This window comes from Saccopteryx bilineata, chromosome 2, assembly GCF_036850765.1.
Source record: "Saccopteryx bilineata isolate mSacBil1 chromosome 2, mSacBil1_pri_phased_curated, whole genome shotgun sequence".
NCBI classification, from domain to species: domain Eukaryota; kingdom Metazoa; phylum Chordata; class Mammalia; order Chiroptera; family Emballonuridae; genus Saccopteryx; species Saccopteryx bilineata.
The window spans coordinates 179,887-197,081 of NC_089491.1; the positions used below are offsets into that span (position 1 = coordinate 179,887).

Here is a 17,195-nt window from a genome sequence, read left to right on the forward strand (position 1 = left end):
TGTTCCTGCCCTTCTGACCATTGTTCCCAGGTTGTGGCTTCTCCGAGAGCTGACTTGGGGCCCTTGTGGTCACCTAGCTTCCTGACATGGTGGTTCCTCATGCTTCAAGTGACAGCCTAATCTGCCTATCCACATTCTTCAGAAGACTCCTTGGCAGTGGTCACACGGGTCTTAACCTATAACCTGACCCTCCTTATGGCTCTCTGGCCTTATCTGGAGTGACATAGGCCAACCTCCAACCCCCTTCTGCACCTGGTCTGCAGGTGACATCCTTCCCTACATACCTTGGTCAGCTCCTGGGCATTGGCAAGATTGTCCACAGCAATGGCCAGGAAAACATTCAGCAAGGTGTCTGGTTGGCTCCAGATAAGGAAGAGAAATCTTGTCTCCCCCATAGTCCCACATGACCATACCATGGCATCCCCCATGGAAAATAGGGCCCTCAACTCCCGAGACCCCTGGGCAACCTGCAGCCTCCTTCCCTTGGCATCCACATACCCCTCTAAGCCCTTGCCCTATTGTACCCAGACACAGCCCAGAACATGGCCTCGGCTCAACCTCGTACCACTTCCCCTAATGCCCACGTGGACGCCTTCCCTCAGCCCAGCTTTACACGCTGACCTTTCAGGTCCCAAGCTCAGAAGCCATGTTGGATTAATTTGCCCTCGCCTCCTAGGAAGGCCCATGAACTCCTTCCTTCTGCTCCCCCACACCCTTGTTTTCTGGCCAGCATGAGAAGCCTCCCAACAAACACTCTCTGCTTTTGGGGTGCACAGGGACTCCCTCACCTCTGGATCCTGCAGGCAGAGACCGCATAAGACAGACCACAGATATGCAAACCCACCCATGACTAGCACCTCTGGGCCCCAGATCCCAGGTCAGGCCCAGAGACACCTACTTGTATTTTCTCTCTTTCCTCACTTCAAGGTGCCAGCCTTCTCAAGTAGCAGGGACATCGAAGCTGTGCTGATGGCTTGTGCCCAACACCAGCCCTCTACCTTGACCCTCATCCACTGAGTACCCCAGGGACACAGGACAAGGTACTACTGACTATCCTTTCAGAGATGAGAGTGCAAAGGCCACAAAGAGGAAGGAGCTTGCCCAGGGTCCATCCTCAGGGGCCCGATGGCCTGGTGCAGGCACAGCCTGCCCTGTGAACCACTCCAGCATCAGACCTCACATGCCACTGAATTGAGTCACTGAGATTTTCCTGCCACTGCAGCTGCCTCTTCCCACAAGCTCATCTCAGCACCAAGCAGCAGCTCTGTTTTCACCTGTGCCCATTGGGGCAGCACCCCAGTCCTCTGTGCTGTGTCTGGCAAGGTTCCTGGCAAGCCTCCGGACCCTCTGTGATCACCTAAGTCACCTCATTCCTGCGCACTGCCGACACTTGGGCGGGCAATCCTGTCACAGATGGCAAGCAACAGCCTGGCCTCTGCCCATCTGCTGCCAGTAGCACCTTCCCCTCACTAATGACATCCACACTGCCGATGTCCTCTGGAGACAAAGTCACATCAGTTAGGACCCTGTGTTCCACGTAATTGAGTCTTTTCACCACAGGCCTAGGGGCTCACAGGCTGCCTCCCCACCCCTACCCTGGGTTGCAAACATCTTCCCAGGGGCTCTGGGCCAGTGCAGTTAGCAGCAGTTAGCTCTGTATGAAGCCAGCAATGACAATAACCCTTGTTGTTCAAGCCCCTACTCGTGTCTCAGGGGCACTGCCTCATGGGCAAGCCTGCTCAAAACAGGACACTGAGGACAGTCTGCCACTGCCCTGCACTAACCACAGCCATGGGCACCCTCAGAGGCCTTCCCCAGAGAACGGGACTAAGGCTGTACTCCACAGGCCCAGAAGAATAAACAGGTGCAGGAACAACTCCAACTGGACAGAATGGGAGCCCTGATGTCCAACATGCCTAGCCAGCACATGCAGGATCAGAATTGCAGTGATCAATTCCAGGCCATTGCTTTGTCCGAAGCCCAACCTTGCAGAAGGATACAATTTCCAAACAGGGTCAGGACAATGAAGTAAAAGGACGAGAACATGCCTTTGCTGACTCCACCTTGCGACTCGATCCCGTGATACATCACTGCATTCCAGTCCTCTCCTGTCAGGATCTGTGGAGAGCAAGTACCACAAGGCAGACCTGCAGGGCCACCTCCACACAGGTGCACACACACCATCCTGCCACACATGTGCACATACCACCACATGCACACTCATGCATACACCCTGCCCTGCAACATGCACACACACCACTCTGCCATATACATGCATACATACTCATGTACACACACACTCATACACACCTGGGCCCCCACATGCATACACACACTCATGCATACACACCGTCCCTACCACATACATGCCATTTACCACACGCACACATACACAAGATTTTAGATGGTGTCCCCAGAGGAAAAGATGGCCCAGGGCCTTCCAGAAGAACATGGCTGCTAGCTGGGTCGGGTCTTAAAAAATGAATATGCTCTAGGTTTTCAGCCAAACATGGGGAAGGGAGTTCCAAGCAGGAGAAAAAGGTAAGTAGAGGCAAGGAGAGGATCTTGGCTATGAGTGAGAAATGAAGCTGGGCTGGGCAGCTGCTAGGTCATTGCCTCACAGACAAGGACTCTTGAGGCTCCAGGAGGGGACCCACCTACTCAGGCCAGGCAGAAACTGCAGGGCCTTGGACCCTCCACTGCCTTGCCACCTCAGCCACTGGGTTGAGGCTGTGAGAGTGACTAATACCATCCTCACCCCATCAGGAAACATTTCTTTTCTACTTGTATTTTTAGAAAAGTACAAGAGGATAAAATATGACAGTCATGTGTCCACCACTGAGAAGGAAAGTTGTTCACATTTCATCATATTTGCATCAGGTCCCATGGCTCATGCATCTGGTGAGAACCCACGTCTGGAGTTCAACTCCACACGAGTGTCTATAAAAACACATGACACCACTGTGCTCTTTCCGTTCCACTCGCCATTTCCATCCAGTGTTGTATCTTCCAAAATGACCCATGTCGACTGACACCTACAAATCCACTTACTGATGTACACCAGTACCCACGACCCTGCTAATCGTGTACCTGTCTCCCACCTGGCAGACACCGCAATGGTTTTCAGGATTTTGCTGTGACGTCTAGACCTGGAATTGCTGGATGGTCAATCATGCACGTCTTTGACTTTCCCAGATGTCTCCAGAGTGGCTATCCCAAGTTACATACTCCATAGCAGTGTGGGCTGCTCTCTCTCACATCCTCGTGTGTTCTGCCAGTGACACACCCTGTGATAGTTCCCGTCTCATGGGGGTGAAAGGGCACGCTGGTGGGGGACATGTCGTCTCCTGAGTCCCAGGCTACTCAGCTCTCTCCTGTGGCCGGTCAATGACCCATCTTTTTCTCACTGGCTTGCGAGTCTTCCTTATTTATTCTTGTTTGTGCTAATTCTCTACCTGTAATATATTTTGGAAATGCCTCCTTGTTTTTTCTTTGCTTTTAACTTACTTTTGCATCACAAAGAAGTTTAATATAGTCAAACGTATCCGTCTTTTATGGTTTCTGTGTTTTGGACTTTGTGTAAGCAAGTCTTCTCCATTCCAAAAGCCATATTTTTCTGTTTTCTTCATCTTTTTAAGTTTGGATTTTTATATTTAGGTTTTTAATACAACTGGGGCTTGTGGTTACTGATCCGTGCACACACAGATCTACGGTTTTCCCATGTGGAAAGCCGACTTCTCAGACCCACTTTCTGAACAATCCATCCCCCCCCATGGATTGTACCATCATTCCCATACCACCAACTTCCTACACAGGTTTGGGTGTGTGGGGCGCTCTCTACTATTCTTTTGGTAATTTCTCTTTATACCTAACACTCTTCAATACTGTAGCTTTTCAAAAAGTTTTTTTTTTTTTTTTTTTTTTTTTTTTCAGAGACAGAGAGTGAGTCAGAGAGAGGGATAGACAGGGACAGACAGACAGGAATGGAGAGAGATGAGAAGCATCAATCATTAGTTTTTCATTGCGTGTTGCAACACCTTAGTTGTTCATTGATTGCTTTCTCATATGTGCCTTGACCACGGGCCTTCAGCAGACTGAGTAACCCCTTGCTGGAGCCAGCCACCTTGGGTTCACGCTGGTGGGCTTTTTGCTCAAACCAGATGAGCCTGTGCTCAAGCTGGTGACCTCAGGGTCTCGAACCTGGGTCTTCCACATCCCAGTCCGATGCTCTATCCACTGCGCCACCGCCTGGTCAGGCTCAAAAAGTTTTGATATTCGGTGGGGTAAAATCCCTCCTTTCTGAGTTCTTGGCTGTTCTTGGACACCTACTTTTCCACATAATCAAGATGCTGAATCCCAAGAACAGTCCTGTTTGAACCTGGGATCAGGACCACATTGAATGCATAAATTAGAGCAGGAACAACTGATACCTTTACTATTTAAGGCTTCCCTTTTATAAATATATCCCTTCATGTATTCACTTCTTATTTCTAATTGGTCCTCTCAGATTTTCTATGTAAATAGTCATATCATTTGCAAACAACCATATCCCTTTCCAAACTTTCTATCTCTTTTTTATTACACTGCCTTCAACTGCCTGGACACTAGGCACCCTAGTTTACTTCAATTACAGTGCTTTCAATGCATATTAGTCTGTCTCTCTAGAGAAACAGAACCTGTAGGAGACATCCATACAGAACTGGCTCATGTGGTTATGGAGGCTGAGAGGTCCCAAGATACAGTCAACAAGGAAAGATGATGGCATCAGTCCCAGTCTGAGCCTGAAGCAAGAGAGAACGATGTCCCCGCTGAAGACAGTTGGCGGACTCTCCATTCTCATTGAAGAGGGCCATCTGCTTCACTCAGTCTGATTCCTGAGTTTATCTCACCCACACACACAGATGCACTGGAAACAAGGTTCGATCTGGGCCTGCTGGCATGGCTGACACATACACTTGACCATCACACAGTCTTACTGGTGATGCTGGTGGTGACCTTTTTAAAATAACCTTCCGGTTGAGATATAAATCTCATACCATGTAATTGTCATTTAAAGTGTATAATTCAAAAGTTTTTAGTACTGTATATTTACCTGATATGTGTAACCCCTACCGCAGTCAATTTTGGAATATTTTCACTCCCTCAAAAAAAAGAAACCCATATCCATTATCCCATACCCATCTTACTGTGGCTTGTTTTTAATCCCATCAATTCCTAAGGAAAGATGTTTTTCTCCATGATATCAATGTTTTATCTTTCTACATCTGTTGACTGCTTATTGCTCCTTTGACCTGTAGAAAGGTAATCACACTGACAAATGCTTGCATTACTGCCTAGACATAGTTCAGCTATGAGGTTCTGTGTTATACACAATTGAATTTGATTCTCAATATTCTACAGTGTGTCCGTAAAGTCATGGTGCACTTTTGACTGGTCACAGGAAAGCAACAAAAGACAATAGAAATGTGAAATCTGAACTAAATAAAAGGAAAACTCTCCCAGTTTCATACCTATTCAGTGCAGTTTGATGTGGGCTCATGCACAGATTTTTTTAGGGCTCCTTAGGTAGCTATCCCGTATAGCCTCTACAGACTTGTCACTGACTGATGGCCTACCAGAACGGGGTTTCTCCACCAAACTGCCGGTTTCCTTCAACTGCTTATCCCACCGAGTAATGTTATTCCTATGTGGTGGTGCTTCGTTATAAACGCGCCGATATTCACATTGCACTTTGGTCACGGATTAGAATTTAGCCAGCCACAGAACACACTGAACTTTCCTCTGTACCATCCACATCTCGACTGGCATGGCCGTGGGCTGCTCTGCTATATACACGGTGTTATGTCATCATCTGCGCATGCGCACATGCTGCCACTCATCCTACAGAAACTGGGAGGGTTTTCCTTTTATTTGGTGCAGATTTCACATTTCTATCGTCTTTTGTTGCTTTCCTGTGACCAGTCAAAAGTGCACCATGACCTTACGGACACACTGTATTGCAAGCTGCTTGCTGAATGTCAGGCAATGTTCAGGCACCCCAGACCATCAGCAGACAATACAAAGACCGTTTCTGCAGCTGTATTCTGGGCTGCAGTTTGCTCTCCTCCGACTATCACTGTCTGGCTGTGGACTCAAGGCTGTACTAGCCTTGTGACATGGTTTCTTCCCTTTCCTAAAGTGGCTTGAATTATTACCTCTTCTCTGAGGGCTTGGTGAACCTCACCAGGCCCAGGGAAGGAGGCAAAAAGACAGGAAGAGAGCTCTGGCTATGGATCCCATTTCTCTAATGGTTGTAAATTATTCAGATTTTAGTTTCATCTTGAGCTAATTTAAGTAATTCATGTTTTTCTATAAAAGTACATGTTTCATCTAAGTTTTCAAATATACTGGCATAAAGATGCTGTGGTGTTCTTTTGAGATTAGAAAAATATCCCTTTTCTGTAGTTCACACGTCCCTTTTGGGCAATACTTCTTATCTGTGCTTTTTCTCAATCAGCCTTACTATAAAGTTACGTACTCTACTATTCTTCTCAAGAACAAGACTTTTGATGACTTCGTTATCTTGATGTTTTTAGTTTTCTTTCATTAACATCGGCTCTTATTTTTTCCTGCTTGCAAGTTTCTTTGGTTTACTCTATTCTTTTTTCTAGATTTTAAGATGAGTACTTAGTTTATTTTTAGTCTTAATTTTGAAAATTGCTTTTAAGTCTCTGCAATTTAAGTCTGACTTGTTTTCTGTTGTTTTTAACCCTTTTACAGAGTTTTTTTATGCAAAAAATATTTAACCTTTTGAGTAGTACGAACATTCATGTACATCCTCAAAGAGTTAACAAAAACTCACTACTCAAAGGGTTAAGAGAGAGCAGTGGGGGAGGGAAAGGGAGACAGACAAGAAGGGAGAGAGATGAGAAGCATCTAATCATAGTTGCATCTCTTTAGTTCAGGGGTCGGGAACCTATGGCTCGCAAGCCAGAGGTGGCTCTTTTGATGGCTGCATCTGGCTCGCAGACAAATCTTTAATATAAAAAATGTTAAAAATAGAAAACATTCTCATGTATTACAATCCATTCGTTTCCTACCACTCTTGTTCATGGTTGCGGGTGGCTGGAGCCAATCACAGCTGTCCTCCGGGACACCACCAAATTTTTATTGGATAATGCGTAAGGTACATGGGTCGTTCTTTGTATGGCTCTCACGGAATTACATTTTAAAATATGTGGCGTTCATGGCTCTCTCAGCCAAAAAGGTTCCGACCCATTTTAGTTGTTCATTAATTGCTTCTCATAAGTACCTTGAGTGGGGGGCTCAAGCAGAGCCAGTGACCCCTTGGCTCAAGCCAGAGACCTTGGGCTCAAGCCAGCAACCAGAGGATCATTTTGATGCTCTGATGCTCAAGCCGGCAACCTCAGGGTTTCAAATCTGGGACCTCAGCATTTCAGGCTGACATTCTAGCCACTGTGCCACCACCAGTCAGGCCAGAAATCTTTAAGTCAAATTTGTCCTCTAAGTATTGCTTCAGCTTCATCCCTAAGTTTTTATATAATTGTTCCGTTCTAAATATCTTGTAATATCTATCGTGTTATCTTAACTCAATCCTCCAGCTTTCAGAGACAAGGAATATTTTCAATGACTGTTCACTGGTGGTTTTTGTTTAATTTGTATCAGGAATGTGCTGGATAGCAAGTTCCTGTGTGACTTTAGAAGTGGTTGATTCCGGTGATTCTTTGTGCCCGGATAATGGCCGCCTGACTGATGATCAATCAGCTGCAGAGCTCGTGTGTGCTGGTCGAGCCCTGCTGGTCAAGCTCAAGAGCTCTCATACACCTAATTTTTTTTTTTGTCAGCTTCACCCTTCATCTGATAGAAATATATGAGAAATCTCACCTAAGGTGGTGAACTCCTAATTTCTCCATGTAATTCTCTGCTTTGGTGCCTATGTTTCAGGCCACATCATTGGGCAAACTTCCTCTTACTACTAGTGATATTCTCGTTTCCTCTTACTAAAGATTCTACCTTAACTTTTTGGGCTGATGTTAATATTACACCAAATTCCTTTGCTGAATGTTTACTTAGTTTATCTTTCTGGATTACTCTATTCTTAATTATGTACGATTTCAAACATTCAGCAAGATACAATGCCTAATACTCACATCTCCGTGTACCCACTCTCTAGCTTAAGAAACATCAAATGCAGCTGAAGTTCCCTGGATAAATCTCCCCAGTCTCACTCCTCCCCATCTCCCAACACCCCCTCCCCAGGGAACCAACACCTTGAACTTGGTGTTTATCATTCCCATGGAGCTTTTACACTTTCACCACATATATGCCATCAACAATACTGTTGCATGTTTTCATCCCTATTTAAACAGTATCATATACCACGGAGCATTCTTTTTTTTTCCTCAACATTATGTTTGTTTCATCCGTGTTAATACCTCTAATCCCAGGAACCACTCATTCGCCCTGCTCTTCAGATATAATGCACTTCTCATCCATTGCCTGCGATGGACATTCAGGGGACTTCCCAACTTTTATAAATAATGCTATGATAGTCATGCATATCTCTGTACATCAGGGTGAGACTTCTGAAAGCCCACACCTATAGCAGCAATTGCTTCTGGCCACATCCCAGGGGATCAGGCATTATAAAATTGTCCTCAGGGTGCTCCTCAACCTACCAGCAGCATAAAGAAATCCTCATTTCTCCACATCTTCTCACAAATCTGATACTGTTGGCTTTCTAAATTTCAGCTACACTGACAGGTGGAAAAGCTCTCTCATTGTGGGTTTAATTTGCATTCCCAGACTACTAGTAAAACTGGCAATAGTTCTTACAGGCTTAAAGAATCAGCCCAGCTTCCTCTCCTGTGAGAGACTTGTTTGCACACTTTGTCATTTCCTGCTACATTATTTGTCTTTTCTCTTTGGTTTGTGGAGGTTCTTGTAAGCTCTGGACTAATCAATTACATTGCTGGTTATTCGCTGACACTGTGAAAGTGTCTTCTTTCAGTCTCTGGCTTTTCTGTTGTTTTTAATCCTTTCATGGTGTTTCTGATGCACAGAAATCTTTAATAGTCAAATTTATTAATGGTTTCCTCAATGATCTGTGCATTTTATATCTTCTTTAAAATGGCCTTCCCTGCCTTGAGTTAATAATGTTACAGTCCTGTATATTCTTCTAAATTTTCAGATTTGCTTTTCTATTTAGGTCTTAATCCATTGGAATTGATATTCAAATCTAGTATAAGGTAGGAATCCAACTTTGTGTTTTTCTCTACGGATAACCAAACTGTCCCACACCATCTGCAATGACAACAGTTTTCTATGTGTACAAATATCTCATCTGTAATTTTTCTTTATTTCTTGTCAATCTTGAAAAGTTTTATTTCACTTTTTTATTCTACTGAACTAAGACCACCACTGATACTAGCACAATTTGCTAAGACTCCATTTGGAATGTTGGGTTTTATCATGTGATTTCCCCTTTTAGAAAAAAAATATTATGGACATTTTCAAATATACACAAAGTAGAGAGTATAATGAATCTCTCTGTATTCACCACCAAGCTGTTACTTAGACAAGTAAAAAAAATTGCCAATCTTATTTCATCTATCCTCTCTTTACATTTGGTTGTGCTGTTGCTAGAGTTAAAATGATTTTTCTGATAATTCAGGGTTTTTTTTTTCTTTCTTTAATCTGTTAAGATGAGTGACATTAATAAACTTTCTAATGTTAAACTGTCTTGCATTCCTAGGATAAATTCAAGTTGATGATAGAGATGATTTTAAGCATACCCAGACTGGATCAGTTATTATTCCCTGTGGATGCCTTATCTGAGTCTGAGATAGTATCTACATGTTTCTTCCCATATATTATGCTTATCCAGTCTTTCCATCTCAAAATTATTCTGACCTCATAAAACAAGTTAGGTGCTTTCCTTTTGATATTCCTTGGAGTGGTCTATATAAAACTGGAATAATTTTTCTTCTTAAATATTCAGTAGAATTCACCTGTAAAACTATCTGAACATTGGTAGCTTGATTAGATTTTTAATTATTCAATTTCTCAGAATAGCTCAGGTTTTCTATGTCTTCTTGAGTTTAATGTATTTTTTCCTTCTAAATCATCTGCTTGAAGAAATGTATAAATGTTTGGTGTTTTAGCAATCGGCAGTATGTGGTAACACTCTCCATACTTGTGTTAATATGTCTCTGGTTCCATCTCAAGCTGGAGTCACAGCTTCTGGATCGGATCCCTAGGGTGACAGGGACTGTCCAACAGCACTTTAAGGTACTTTCCTAAGACCTTCTGGCACCCTTGTTCATGAGAGGACTGTCGTTCTTTTGTAGGAAATGTAGTTTTTAAGATTTTTTTCTCTTTTTCTTCCTTTGGGGGCTTGTCCGGGATCTGAATCCAGTTTTTAAGATTTTTTAAAACCACAATGTGCCTATAATTATTTTTTTTCAAGTTTTGTTCATCCTGCTTAGCCTCCAAGCACACACTGTCAGACTCACTCTGGGCTGGCACCTTCTCTCACACCAGACATCCGTACTCCATCTCCATGCTGAAACAGAAATAGTTCCTCCACACCCTGAAACTCACCTGTCCTCTCTTGGGGTGTGTTGAGTTCACATTGTATTTTTTTTTTTCTGAAGTTGGAAACGGGGAAGCAACCAGACAGACTCTCACATCCACCTGGCACGCCCACCAGGGGGTGATGCTCTGCCCATCTGGGGTGTTGCTCTGTTGCAACCAGAGCCATTCTAGCACCTGAGGCAGAGGCCACAGAGCCATCCTCAGCGCCCGAGCCAACTTTGCTCCAATGGAGCCTTGACTGCGGGAAGGGAAGAGAGAGACAGAGAGGAAGGAGAGGGGGAGGGGTGGAGAAGCAGATGGGCGCTTCTCCTGTGTGCCCTGGCCAGGAATCGAACCCGGGACTCCTGCACGCCAGGCCGACGCTCTACCACTGAGCCAACTGGCCAGAGCCCACCCTGTATTTTATTTTAAAAGTTCTGTTTTTTTAATTTCTAGAATTTCTATTTGTTTTTGTTTTTTTTTTTCATACTGAACTATTCTTGGTTCTTAGATGCTTGTCTTTCATAATTTTGCAACATGCTATGAGTCCTTCCTTTAACCCTTTGAAGGTCTTAGCATATTCAGTGTAAAGTCATCTGTATTTGCTTGGTGGCCTCTGTTACTTTAGGCACGAGCTCACAGTCTGGTCTGTGGATGCTCCTAGCCCTCTCCTGTGTGATCAGCTCTCACCACGGTTTAGACTCAGGTTCACCATGAGCAAAGTTGAATCTGTTTTCTCCCTGGTCACATGTACTCCCTGGCCCCTCTCTTTCAGAAGCAGGGATGTCCATCCTGGGATCTCAGGCCTGGCCTGGGCATTAATCTGCTCTGTGCTCTCCTCAGCCTCCCCCCCCCCCCGGGTCACACACCTTCCTGAGTGCTGAGTCACCTGGTGTGTGGATGCCTCAATACCACCCCACCTGCCTCTGCCCAGACCACTTCCGAGTGCCTCAGTCTCTGTGTCTATCACCATGTTCCATTTCTAGCCCAGAGATTGTTTTCCACTTGGCAAGAGCCTTTTAATTTCTAAGTGTATTTAATATCTGGGTGTTCAGAGCAGAGGGGCTCTAAGGTCTAAATCAGAGTATCGATTCTCTTAACTTTGACCTCTTCATCTGCCCTGGCTCCTGTATCACCACCACTAGCCACGTTCAGGTCCTTTCTTGCAACAAACATAGCAAAGCAGAGCTCTGATGGTCAGTCATGTCACCACCATGCTTGGAAACCATTGCAATGGCCCCACTGGGCTGAGCTTCTTGGCGTGGCATTTAAGGCCCATCAGGCTACTGCAGCCCCTTCCATCATATACCCTGTGCTTCCCCACCAGACCCGCGCTTCTTCCTGCTCTATCTGGACCCACTCCTGTCAGTTTCTGTCACCTGACATTCAAGACCCACTGGTCAGCTGGTCTTGTGACCCACACAAAGAGGGAGCTCCTGCCCATCACCAAGCAGATGACACTGCTCAGGAAAGGTCATGGCCTCCTTCTGCTAGAGGTCTAGCTTGGAGACCATTCATCTTTGTCCCACAGGCAAGATCCTCTTTCCCAATAAGTGCTAAAAACCTTTGGTAGACGTGATTTTGGAAGTCACTGGCCTGTGAATGGGCTAAGGCTTTCAATATAACAAATCAGAAGGTGAGAATGGTCGTGTGCTCACAGGCACCCATCCACTCGGGAAATCCAAGGAGGGGATAAGCCACAAGCAATTCAAGGTGAAGTCAGACTGGAAGAAAGGAAGAGGTCCTAACAGGCCAGGAGCAGGCAGACCTCCGGGAGAAGCTTGCTCTGTTTGCAGGGCTCCAAACCAGGATGAGAGAAAGGCAGTCTTTGTAGGGTGTGTGGGAACAGAACACCAGGACCAAATTACTCTTAAACAGTCACCTAGTCTGACTGGAATGGTCTGCTGGACGGTCCATTCTGGCACACACTGTGGGCCCCAGCTTTGGCTGGGATGAAGGCTAGCAGCCCTAGAAGCCAGAAGCTAAGCTGAGCCCTTGCCTAGCATATGTGGTCTGCTGGGCTTCCCTAAGCATCAGTGTGGGCAAAACCACCACCCCTTGCACCCTCCTTGGGCTCCAAGATGGTGTCCTGGAGGTCTTGTGAGACAAAGATGGCTAGCATGGGGCATTTGTGGAGCCACAGTCCTGTGAGAGGAAAGTACTCAAGCAAGTATCCTCAGAAGGAACTCTGTGGAGGCTCACGAAGCCACAGGGACACACTGCAGACACGAACGGGGACTGAGGAGTAAGTTCAGAGTGCTTTTCTGTTTTATCCTCAAAGACAGCTGGGATCCCAGGTCCTTGGGGCTAAGAGATAAATCTGTGGCTCAAAACCCAGAGATTGCCAGACTGGAGTTCCCCAGGGACAGTATCACAGGACAGGAGGGACATGGAGGGTTCTTTTGTAGAAGGTTGTGTCTGAAATGTGGGCTGTCTGGGTTGTGTGGAGGTGCTAAGGAGGAGCGGCCAGGAAGGCTGCCTTCTCAGCACTTAGGAGAGCTGAGCAGGACAGCAGGGTGCCCAGAGCCAACAGTCTTACCTGGAAGACAGTGAGGATAGCAGCGGGGAAGGTATCAAAGTTGGTCGTTGGAGTCTCATCTTGAAAGTTGAACCTGAGAAAAACAGGAAATCTTGGGAAAAGGCAGCCCCATCAGGAGCCAGGAAGACCTGGTCTCCTGGCACCCAATGCTCTCTGTGAAGACTTCCAGGGAAGACGCAGGTGGAGGAAGGCTTGGGACAGCACACTGCTCTGAGCCCGGCCTCCCCTCTTTTGCAGGGCACCTAACTTGTCCTCCAAACAGTTGCTCCAAGCTGGGCCTCCCCTTTCCCAGAGGACCACTTACTGTCCCCCAAACAGCTGCATGCCCAACAGGGCAAACACCACGATGAACAGGAAGAGCAGGAACAGAAGGCTGATGATTGACTTCATGGAATTGAGCAGAGACACCACCAGGTTCCGCAAAGAGTTCCAGTACCTGTTGGGGACAGACGAGGTCTGAGCTGAGCCTGGGGCTGTGCCTGGCTGGGGGTGCCAGCTCCAGGCACTGACTTCACATTTCCCTGGGCTCTCTGTGATCATGCTTGTAGCTGTGGGACCTTCTAAACCTTAAGGGTCACATACCTGGGATGAGATAGAGCTTTCTCCACAGTCCCAGACCCACTGTCCTTGTCACCAGGGGCCACAGAGACGGCACAGTTGATGTGTCCAGTGCTGACTCACCTCCCAAACCTGCTCCCCGCTCTGCCCAGAACATGATGCCTCAGGTGACCATGCTCAACCAGACTTTTCCCAGACTCCCTTCTCACCCCAACACCCAAACCACCTCCAGTGCCTCAGGTAAGCACTGTGTGAAGTGAGGGCAACGGTTTGTCATCAGCCCTCACGGAAGGACCTGCAAGAGGATGCAAGTCAACACCACAGCCTTCTCTGCAAAGACACTCAGCGGAGGGAGTGCAGTGAGTGGGGGTGCGAATCCTGGCGTAAGTCCCCTCTCAGACGCCCTGGAATCCCCAACACCCCCCTTCACGCCCTTCAATGCTCCTAGGAGTCAGACCCTAAGTCCCTCTCATTCTCCTGGACCCACCAGCACACAGCTTCCCAGAAGTCTACTGACAGCTTCGCTGCTGACCCCTCAGAGTGACTGGTCTCCAGCTGCTTCTTCAACTGTGCAGAGCCCGGAGTATATAGCTTTCCCTTCGGGCTCTGAAACCAGCCCAGACCCCAGGGAGACAAGCCACATGCCCCACTTCAGGGAGAGGGACCTGGATCCTGGAGCCCCCTGCACAGGCGTAGTGTTGACAGTTCTGCTCCTGGGGTCTGCAGCTGTTGTGACCCAGGCTGAGGTATATTGTAGGCTCCACAGCCAGCTGTTCAAGGTAGAGGACTGCCTTTGTGCTGAACAGACTGAGGCTGGGGATGAGGGGTCTCCCTAGTCCCATGAGGGTGCAATCGAGCTCAGCCGTCCTCGTTAACTGTACCGTCTATGCCCACGCCTCAGCCTCCTCACGGGCAAAACAGAGCAACTCGCTTCCAAGGTGACGCAAACAACCAAGTCAGGTAAAACCACAAACATGGGTCTGACAGACAGGCCAAGACACAAGGTGGACAGCAGCCCAGGGGCAGGTGCCAAGCTAGCTCAGGTCAGCAGGTCAGAGTCCTGGCAGGGCCAAGCCAGCAAATGGGGGTAGGGCCAGCATGGGGGCTAAGGAATGAAAAACATCCATCTGATAACTCCATTTCCTCTATTAACTGTGATGCAGTCACCATGACGACTCGAAGGCAGGACTACTGCCTTCAAGAGAAGGCTCACAACAAGGAGTGACTATTTTTACTTTTAACTGAATTTGTCAGGGTGATACTGGGTAGTAAAATTAAATAAGTTTCAGGTGTGCAATTCTACAATGCATCACCTATGTGCTGTATTGTGTGTTCACCACCTTAAGCTAAGTCTCTTTCTGTCACCATTTATCCCCCATATCCTCCTCCACCTGCCCGTATCCCCTTTCCCAGGAGTGAAGGATGGATGGGAGCGAGCTAACAAGAGCAGAGATCCCACTGGCAACTTCGAGGCCAGTCAGTATGACTCCGAGGACAGACGTGCCCCTAATGAGGCCGAGATAAAGTCTTGCCGGGCTGCTGCCCTGGTATGGGCTGTTTCATCACTTTTTATGTTATACAACTATAAGCCACAAAAATAGACTCCAGACAGATGAACTCAAAACCAGCACCATGGTTTCTCAGGAACAAACAAACCCTGTGTGCTAACCCCCCACCCCGCTGGCGCCCTCCCCCACCTGGAGCGTGTGGTGACATACTTTGTGACTTTGAAGATCCTCAGCAACCGGAGTGCCCGCAGCACGCTGATCCCAAAGGAGGTTCCTGGCTTGATCGCAGCCCAAACCACTTCAAAGATGCTCCCCACAATAACCTGTAATGGAGGTGGGTCAGCCCCTAGGCATCCCGCATGTGTGGCTGTCCCTCTGTGGCACCCACCCTGCCTGCCTTGTCTGCAGCTCAGCACACATCTCACACAGAGCTGCAGAACCCACAGGCTCAGTGCCCGTCCTCCCCAACACCCCACCCAGACACACCAAGGCACGGGACAGAGCACAACCAGGTAGCCCCAGTGTCCTCCTAACACTGCAAGGCTGGGCCACCCACTTCAGACAGCTGACCACAGGCACAGCTGCGCTCTCACGGACCAGCAGGACCTGCCTCCTAGAACACTGTCTCTGGTGCAACCACTGTTGAACATCATGTTCAGATTCACAAGCTGCAATTGGAGTCACTGTCTTTCAGTGACCAGAAGGCAGCACATGCCACCAAGAACTTATTGTGGCCAACCTGTCCTTTTGTTTCAACAGCGTCCACACTGGTGTACTAGGATTTGCAGGCAAGGGCATGCCCTCCTTCCAGGTATCCACAGAGGGTTCCATGAAGGGACATCCTGGCCAGACATCAGTCTCTTAAATTCCATGCAACTGCACTTGGCTCACGTACCATCCAAGGGTTCAGTCATTTCCACCCCTGTCACAACCACTTCAGATATGATTAGCTTACATCAACATTCTCACCACATCGCTGAGAAAATGGTGAATGCCCAGGGCACAGAGGCCTTGGTACATCACTGAGACTTCTCCACAATTACCAATGGCCTATGAACCTGCTTGTCAGGTCTGCTGGTCACACCAGCTCCAAGTCACCCCAAATGCACGGCCACCGATGACATACCTGTCCACCTTGAACACAAATGCATTACCCAGGGAGCGTCAGGTGTGCTGCCGACATTCAGATGTACCAGTAGCTCAGCACCTGCCGTGACGTCCCAGCACAACGGATGGGACAAGTTGGCCACAATCTCGCACCAGCAACTTTTCTCAGCAAACACACAGCCTCTGGATGTGGCCCAGGGCTTGAGGTAATTTTCCAAATATGCTTTCTTCTCATTGTCGTCTTTCTACATTTCCCCTATTTCCATCACACAATTCTCAAAACTTGTTCCCACTGGTCAGTATATCAGTGTTCTGTAAGACATCTCTGACGTTCCCCACTGCCTGGTGTCCACCCCTTTGTATAATCCTGTCCCCGTGAGGATGGGCTGGACCTACTGATTCATTTCTAACAAACAGAATGTGACAGAAGTGATGGGATGTAACCTCTGAGGTTAAATTTACAAAGAGACCGTGGTTTCCTTCTTGGGTCACCAACTGTGTGCTGTGAGGACATGAGAGCAGCCCACAGGGCAGGCCACGTGACCAGGAACCACATAAGTGAGGCTGGCAGCTGACCCTCGGAGGCCGTGAGCAACCAGACCATGTGTGTGGAAGTGAGTCTCCAGCCCCAAAGCAGCCAGCAGAGAGCAGCCTTATGAAAGACGGTGAGACCAGGAAACCCAGTTAAGTCACATTCTGATTCCTGACCCATCAAAATGAGAGAACAATGCCTGTTGTTTTAAACCACTAAGCATTGGGGCCATTTTTTACACAGCAAGAAAATACAGATTTTAGAAACAGAAGATGAGGTGCTGCTATCGTAAAACATTAGATGTGGGCAAGATTTTGGAACTCTCTCTCTCTGACATTGTCCCCCTAAGGCAAGAGAAACAGAAAAATAAACAAAT

General features: G+C 47.2%; 1 protein-coding gene across 6 annotated transcripts in view; it reads right to left on the bottom strand.

Moving 5' to 3' along the window:
* The window catches only part of CACNA1B (calcium voltage-gated channel subunit alpha1 B), a 169,116-nt gene that overhangs the window by 97,547 nt on the left and 54,374 nt on the right, over positions 1-17,195 (bottom strand). For all 6 annotated transcript variants that reach the window (XM_066255577.1, XM_066255575.1, XM_066255573.1 and 3 more), the window contains exons 13-17: positions 15,391-15,503; positions 13,419-13,550; positions 13,115-13,187; positions 2,001-2,118; positions 285-352 (exon numbers count right to left, since the gene is read on the bottom strand). In XM_066255577.1, the coding sequence (XP_066111674.1) occupies positions 285-352; positions 2,001-2,118; positions 13,115-13,187; positions 13,419-13,550; positions 15,391-15,503 (504 nt within the window). The remainder of the gene's footprint in view (positions 1-284; positions 353-2,000; positions 2,119-13,114; positions 13,188-13,418; positions 13,551-15,390; positions 15,504-17,195) is intronic.